At 42.1% G+C, this 8,304-nt stretch overlaps 1 protein-coding gene across 2 annotated transcripts in view; it reads right to left on the reverse strand.

The window, feature by feature from the left end:
* The window catches only part of LOC310946956 (CD166 antigen homolog), a 39,052-nt gene extending 31,424 nt beyond the window's left edge, over nucleotides 1-7,628 (reverse strand). For both annotated transcript variants that reach the window (XM_083913559.1, XM_083913558.1), the window contains exon 1: nucleotides 7,373-7,628. In XM_083913559.1, coding sequence (XP_083769685.1) covers nucleotides 7,373-7,433 — 61 coding nt within the window. In that variant the 5' untranslated portion in view covers nucleotides 7,434-7,628. The remainder of the gene's footprint in view (nucleotides 1-7,372) is intronic.
* Nucleotides 7,629-8,304: the final 676 nt, after the last annotated feature.

Genomic DNA, 8,304 nt, shown 5'->3' on the forward strand with positions numbered 1-8,304 from the left:
AAACACAGGGAGCCCTTTGGCTGCATCTTCACTGTCGTGGGGAAGAGTCGCAAATAAATAGTCTCAGGACCCCCGTCATTGTTTGTACGTGAGTACACTCGTACCAGTTTGTCTATAACCTTTAGGTTATTCTTTCAACTGTTTAGCTAAAAGAAAAAACATATAATTATTTTATCAAGTTATGAGCTACTTTAAACTAATCACTTAAAGTTTGAATATGTAGAATTAAAAGCTATAATTATTTTAAAAAAATTAAATAATTCACCCACGGGGCATTTCGAGGGGTACAGAATGAAAGTATTGGTTTTCCCTAAAAGAATATATTTAGTCTGAATTTCTTTTTTAAATTACAGGTCTGACTGTTTTTCAGTCACGTTCTGTTTATTGTACCAGCCAACAGCAGCTGCCATATCAGGGTTGCAAAACGCACGCTGAAATGGCTACGTTTCTTCTGGATCGGTAAGCTAACTTTCATGTTTACTTAGCTGTAACGGCTAACAGTAACTGTCAAACTCCTCTGCAATACTTGTTTTTATGGTGTAATTTGCTGGAGGGGACGGGTTCAAACAGACTCCAGTCTCCTGTAGGCTACTGGACAGGGTCTGACGAATATGGCAGCCAGAGCGCTGAAACTATGTCTTGTTGTTGTGACTACGATCTTAAGACACGAGATAGCGGTGTTCGGCTCATTCTACATATTCAACCTTTAACCTGCTTATTCATTGCATTTGGCTATTTTACCTGGTAATTTTAGGTAAATATTTCAAATCTTTATCCTTTATCTTTATCTAACTAAACTATTTAGTCATTGCTTTTACTATTTCAACACTTGGTGTTAAGGTGTTAGAAGTAACTCATGTTGGCATGAGGTGCAGACTGTGCATATCGTAGCCAGCAGCTTGCTGGTTATTGTGACCATAAACTGACTAAATATCAGGATGGAAGGCTCCTCCTAAACACAAATATGTGGATCAATTTTTCTTTATATTCTGTCTTGTTTTGTTCTAATTAATTGAGCTACTTCAGAGGTACCTCCCAGTTGGGAATCTATAACAGTGTGAAATCAAGTAATGAGAGTTTTATAAAAAAAAACTACCATTGTAAGAAAAACACCATGATTTTAAATTTCAAGAGGCATCCAGCATGTGAGAGCAGGCTTGGGCTTTCCACCCCCCTCCAATGAACATGTTTTTAGACCTCTATAAAAGGTTCAAGGGTAGTTCCAAGTGTATTGATATATTGATGAACCAGAGAAGACGCGCCAACCATTTAATCTTCTATCTTGTTTCATACAGTACTAAGGCGCTAACAGAATGAGAGCCTTTTAATTCCAATCAGACATATGCTTCTGCTATCCCCTGTGAAAGAGAGTCTCACTGAATGAGAACGCCTGTCTCCTGCAAGTTCAACTGAACCAGCATGTAATCAAAGATAGCTTCAGGCATAGCAGACTGCCGGTGCAGTCTATGAGGGAAGGATGGTGGACATCAGCACAACACAAAGAAACAGTTTTTTATAATGGCAAGAATGTGAATACTGAGGTCAAATACAGACACAAGGCCGTTCTGTTGAGTCCCAAAGGCAGTGCGTAACGGGGGGCGGCGTAATGTTTCGTGAATGAAAAATTGCTAAACAGCATCTGAATGAATAGAGAGTGTCTCAGTATTGCAAACGAGCCTTTGGCCTGACAGAGGATGATTCAGAAATGACTAGGAGAGAAACCTCCATGTCACTTTATTGGTTGGCCCCAAGCTTGAAATGGATGTTTCAGCTTTTGCACGAAAGCTGTGTCAACCCGACTGACTTCCCTGAACCTCAGAATAAGGTCAAAATAAAGGTCTGATACAATAGCAACATCCTGTCTTGCCACTTGACACTTGAATCTCATAATCAGAGGATCAGCGCTATCTCCCTTTACGGGTCAGTAGGAGCCCATGCTGTTGACACTCTGCTGTCAGTGGTGGGAACATTGTCTTTATCGTTTCTTTATCTATAAGATACATTTGAATGACAAAAAGAAGTTCATTAATTACAATTTGCAAAAATAAAAGCCACACCCTCTGTCTTTTCCATACATATGTGCCTCTATAGTATTCCTTAAATATTCTCTGAGGCCAAATGATTACCATCACAGTTAATGGAGGCCTCTCAAAGAATCCATTAAAACAGAGCAATGACTCTAATGGAGAATTTGAACAAAGATCCAGGCCCTGTTAAAGATGGGTGTGGCCACAGGCTTTTCATATGGAGGAGAGATGCTCCCCCTCCCAGTCAGGTTGCACATGTGAAGTGCAGGGACAGGCAGCAGCTAGTCTGTGCCCTCTCCGAGGGGTGTGTGCTGTTCCATATTAATGACAAAGAGAGGAGCGGGAGCAAGAAGTCGCTATCATATACTCATTTGTTTAAAAAGAGCCAGCCTCACAATACAGTCGGCGGGAGTCCACAGGAATCCAGTGAAAGCTGGGGGCTGCGTCAATGACAAAAGACAGAAACAACCTCACTTTTTTGTCCCTGAGACAAGGGCTGCCCAATTTCAGAGTGCTGTTGGGTCTTTCACCAAAACCAGGGATACCTTCATGCATTTCAATGGGGGTATTCCTGCATAAAGAACGAAGCACTACTGCATAGCACAGTCATCCCTCTCCTGTTGTTAAGCCTTTCTTTATAGCTGAAACAATAGAACTCTGGTCCCTCCCCTTGGATAACAAATAAACTATTATTTTCCACGGCAGAGCGAGGAACCTGTGTGCAAGATGAGGAAAGTAAGAAAATGGCAAAGGGAAATATGAGATGTTGGTCCGTTTTGAGAAACATTACGATGATTTCTCTAACTTTTAAAAATGATCTCACCTCAGTATGACCATAAACTGGAAAACAGCTTGTATAAATAGTTAATGGAGTGCTAATTCAACCGGCCTTTCGTAACCCAGCCAGCAAATTACACCAAAAATGGACAACTGAAAAGCCAATTTTAGCTGAGATTATAAAAAATTAAATATATATCCCACTCTGGCTCTAAAAGTGGCGCAAACGAATCACCAAAGTGTAATTAAGATTCACTTGCTGCTGTTTTACTGATAATCCTGCGTGTAAAACTGTCACAGGCGAACAAAAGACCTTTTTCTCATTGAGTCATTGCCTCAGAGTGATTGCTTTTGCCACACAAGTCCTTTCATTTTCTCAAGGCTGAGGCACTCATACATCTCCCTGCTTGGTGAGTCCAGCGGAGAGAGAATTGCTCTCTTTGGCATGTAGGAAATTCAGCATGTTCATGTGGCTTTCCAATCTATCGAATCTAAAAAGTGGCGTTTGGTTTAATGACGAGACTGAACAAATCTAAAAAAAACAACTGTTTTAGAGCTTTGGCCATGAAACAACTTCCTCTGAAAGTAGAAGTCAAGTGAATAATGAGGCGAAGACTAGAAAATATCATTCAGCTCAAAGTGAGTGATGCGGACAGACGAAGTGTTTTCTTTAAGCAACTGCGCACACAACCAGGAAGCATAAAGAGACACTCGCTCCCCTTCACAGCCTGAAAAAAACTCCACCTGCTCAGTGTCCTGCTGGGGGCGGTGAGAAGTGTGTGTGTGTGTGTGTGTGCACCACTCCAACCCACTGTGTGAGGGGTACATGGTAGACAAAGACCAAAATCCCCAATGCACAACTGTGTTACACCAGAATTACTATACAGCTGTTTGCACAATCTAGGAGCATTGTTTTGTCTAAGTAAATCAAGGTCCCAACTGTATGTGACGTGTTGCCACACCATATGGTCCAGATGCATATGTTATAAGCATCAGTTCTCTGGGGACAGGTTGTAGTATCCGAAGAGTTTTCTCTCAAGGAAATAGAGCAGGTTAATGATCAACTGAAGATTTCCCTATTTTAGAGTTGTACTACAACCTTTGCTTCTTTGTTTTGCCACAACAAAGATTAGGCTACAGCTATGTTTTAATTTCATCATAACATAAGGTTATTTTTCAGTTTTTCATCACCCAAAGCTTCATCTTTATTTTGAATTATTTGTAATTTAAAGCTAGTTACCGTGTCAGTAGTTAATTAGGCTTGAGCCCCACATCCAGGCTATAACGTGCAGCACTGCCAGGGACACTGGCAGGAATCCTGCAACCCCTGATGGGAAGTGACACCGGGCTCCAGAACCCTAACGCTGCTTTAATTTACAGCAATGACCTTGCCTGTCGGAGCAGCCCTCTCTTGTTTGAAGAGTCCGTGAAAGTGTCCTTCTTCTTCTCTTCATCACCAACACCGCTGCTCTCTGTTCACATTTCCATTTATTTCTTATTCTGATCAAGGCCTGATGAGGACCTAATGCACAAAATCCGTCCTTTCTTAAAATCTCAGTCGCTTTGTGATTCTTGGGGGAGTAATGGCGTATGTATCACTGCCTAATGTAGGGTTTGTTTTTTATCAAAAACCCAAGTACACCAATTGTGTGATACGAGACAAGATTTCACTTAACACTTTCACTACATTCTACATTCATATCTACAGGACTGAGATTCCTACAGAGCTTTGTGAGACATTTTAAGCTAATAAAGTTGTGTTTAGCATCTGGTGTGTGATGAGTTGTGTAGAACTCACATTTGAGGGCCACTGTATGCTCTATCGCTCTAACAAGTGAGAAGAACTATGGATACAAAAAAAGGGGTGTGTTTTGGATAGTTTAAGATCTTTTACAGCTATTATCAATTACTTAAACCTTCAGGTTTTTCATATAAGGAAATGTTTCCAGTTTGGTTTGTTGGTCTGTCTGGCATGGTTACAGAAAAACTACAGCAGATACACTAATTATTTTTATTTTTGGTTGACAATGCAAGATATGGCATGGCCTTGGAGGAGGTTGTGCCCACGAGTGCCCTTCTCATTACTCATTACTCATATGATTAATCTGAATTTTACAATTTGATTATGCTCTGTAGCTAACCAGCAAGCCATTAGCCATATTTGATCAACAATCAACTAAACTATTATAAGAGAGGAATTATTAAAGTAGAGATGCAGCATTTCTATTCGACACCATGAGTCACTTGAGTTGCCACACTTCTCGTACTGCGCAAGTAACAAAGAAACCTCTTTTCAAAGAAGAAACAACTGCAGCAGGAGCCTTCAAACATCAAGAGGAAACGCAGATAAACAAGACGAGGCATGCTCAAGCACACTAATACACAGCTGTACACAATCTCACATGTAACACACATGTACAATTAAAAGCGGTCTGTTCCTTTTTCCTGCGCATTGATATCACAACATTCACAAGACAGGTCTGGACATAACCTAGTTAAAGATGAAAGAAAGGAGACAGAATCTATCTCAGGTGAAATTGGGTGACCCCCGCGAGAGATTAGTCCATTAGCAAAAAGGGAGAGATCCACTCGCTTGACAAGTAATACCAGCTGTGACACCGAGCGCTCCTTGTCTGTTCAGGGGGGGTGAGGTTGAGGGCGGTGGTGGGGGAAGGGTGGAGACAGGGGAGTGAACAAAAAAAACCCAGCATCTTCCTGACTATTTGTTCTTAGAGTAATTCAGAGCTCTGTTTTTTTCTGTTCTATCCGGTTGTAGCCATGGCCGGGAGCTGTTGCGTTTTCATCAGTTCAGATACAATAAACACAGAGCTGTTTTTTATTACAAGTATCGATGCAGTTTTTATTGCAAATCTCAAACTCAATAAACCATTGCAGCCACATTTATTTGCCCATGCTGAGCAAACTGAAGAAGGAAGAATTTTTCTCCTTCGTAACAACTCAAGAGAAACCTTTGTGCACGAACATGGAGAAGACTGACCATCTGCCGTGGAAGCATACACACACACACACACACACACATGTTTTGAACATCACTTCAGGCAGCGTGCCTGTTAAACACACATGAGTGTGGACGACCATAAAGTCTACTCTATAACCTCATTACCAACTCAGTGCTGTCTCCTCCTGTCTCAAGCACACGGCACTGTGGTGGCACAACGGTGTAAAAACACCTTAAAAGGGCCATTCGTTTCCTCTCAAATAAACCACCTGAGCCTGGCCGATGGGTGCTGCATGGTGTTAATTTACAACAACAGCCGCCACTGTAGTGTGACGAGGTGGAAGGGAGTACAGCGTTATCAACCTCTACGCCCCTTTGCTTTTTCAAGGGAGCTCCTGTGCTGCTCTGCCTAATGGCCTGGCTGAGTGATGTGAGCACATGGTGCAGCTACCTGTTGGCCTGACAGAGCAGACAACAATGCCCGGAGAGAGGCACATTAAATAGCAAGTGAAAGAGATTGGGACTAAGAGGTGTTTTCTTTAAAAAGCATTTTCTTTTTTTCTTTTTTTAGAGATTCACCAGGGGCAAAATCATCGATTTGTTTTTCAAAGCATATTTTAAAATCACCACTTTATGCGAAGTTGCTGCATTCACATCACACCCAAAGAATCTGATCCATAATTGCTCAAAACTTGGAAGCAGTCACTTATACAACCCATTACAACTGCCCACATTCAAAATGAGTCCTTTTCCTACATGCAATTACAAGTGGGAGCCTGTCAGGAGCGCTGCCATCCCATAGCCAACGGGCAGCCCATAATTACAATAAATCAGGAAGGATGTTAATGCTCAACAGAATGCGATAACAGGAGAGAAAACACACATTAAAAAAAAAACACGGATGCATCATGATGACATCATGGCATGAGCACATGTGAAGACTGGGTGATGGTGTCTACCTTTGCCTGCCTCTCCCATCATGAGAAGTACACAAAAAAGGGTGGCACAATGGGCAGCATTTCATGTCACATAAGCAGTTTATACACAAAAAATAAGCCACTTTTGAGGTATGATCAAGAATTTACCATAATAAACCATTTACTGAGGTGAGTGAAGTTAAAAGAAACTGCTTAGTCTTTTTTACCTTGACTTTTTTAAGGCAGTATAGGTATATAGATGTAGATTGTTCTCATCATTTAACAAAATTGTTATGGATAAAAGTTACCACTGCATTATATGTGGTTTATAAGCGGCCAAAACCAACATTTTTCAGTATTTAAAAAAAAAGAGATGAATATTTCTAGCATAAAGACATACGCAAACCAAATCTTAGGCTAAAGGAAAGGAGCATCCGTGACTTAATACCTCGATGAGCTAAGAGTAACAGAAAGTATATTAAAGCAAACTAACTTATCACTAATAAATAAAATAAAAACACGAGCATCTCTGCTCCTCATTCTTCCCCGGAAATGTGGTCGATAACTCGGGCTGAAGTTTTTGGTGGCACCTGCGTGTGACTGCCGGGACTTTCCTCCTCACACGGGCTACCTGCGGCTCCTGTGCCCGCGTGAACACCCCCGCTGGCCCGGGTAATAAGACAAAAGCTTACCTTGGCGGAGGAGCGCGGTGACCAGGAGGGCACACACGCAGCTGGCGGACAACAAGTGCATCCTCGCGGGTCTCACGGATCCTCAGTCGGCTGATTGTTTCAGAGGTTTGTTTTTTAAAAAACACACTTGGTTGAGGGTTTTTTTGTTATTTTTTTGAAGGTGGGTTCAATTTTAAAACGGTCCTTTTTTGTCGGTGCTGTAAAAGGCAGGTCAGTTCAGATGTGGCTCTTCTCCCGGCGTGGCATGTGCTCTCCAACTCGCGCTCACACAGTTCTGGTAAAGCAGGTATAATTTGCAAAGGGGCGCACAGACGAGGGCGGGGGTGGGTGGTGGGTACTGTCTACAGCTCCGCCCCCCCCCCCTCTCCACACACTCACACACCATTTCCCCTCCAGCACCCCCCTCCTCCCTCACGCAAGCGCTCATCCTCACCCCACCCCTTTTCTCAAGACACCCCTAACTCCCTCGTGTCCAACCCACCCTCCTCCTCCTCCATTTCACCCTTTTACTCTCTTCAATCCCCCCCCACACACACACACACACATACCCTTCTGTCTTCCAACATGCACCCTCACTCTGCAAGTAGACACGTGCACATTCACACACACGCACACAAACACACACGCACGCACACACACACACACACACACACACACAATGGGGAAACCTTCAATCAAACACATCACACTTGATTCAGGCAGAGGTGGAATAAATAACATAATCCTTAACCTGCACCTGATGGAAAAGTACATCTTTTTTAGTGAGTATATCCTATTAGCACTTGTCCCCTACTCCAGTAGTAATCTGACAAGGATTTTCTCAATGAATAAATTAATGTTTGGTCTAAAAACCTCATCGAAGAGCTGGATTTACAAGATTTACCAGTTCTGCTTTTAAACAATTAATCGGTTATCAAAATACATAGTTGCAG

This window comes from Echiichthys vipera (assembly GCF_963691815.1).
Source record: "Echiichthys vipera genome assembly, chromosome: 5".
Classification (NCBI taxonomy): Eukaryota; Metazoa; Chordata; class Actinopteri; order Perciformes; family Trachinidae; genus Echiichthys; species Echiichthys vipera.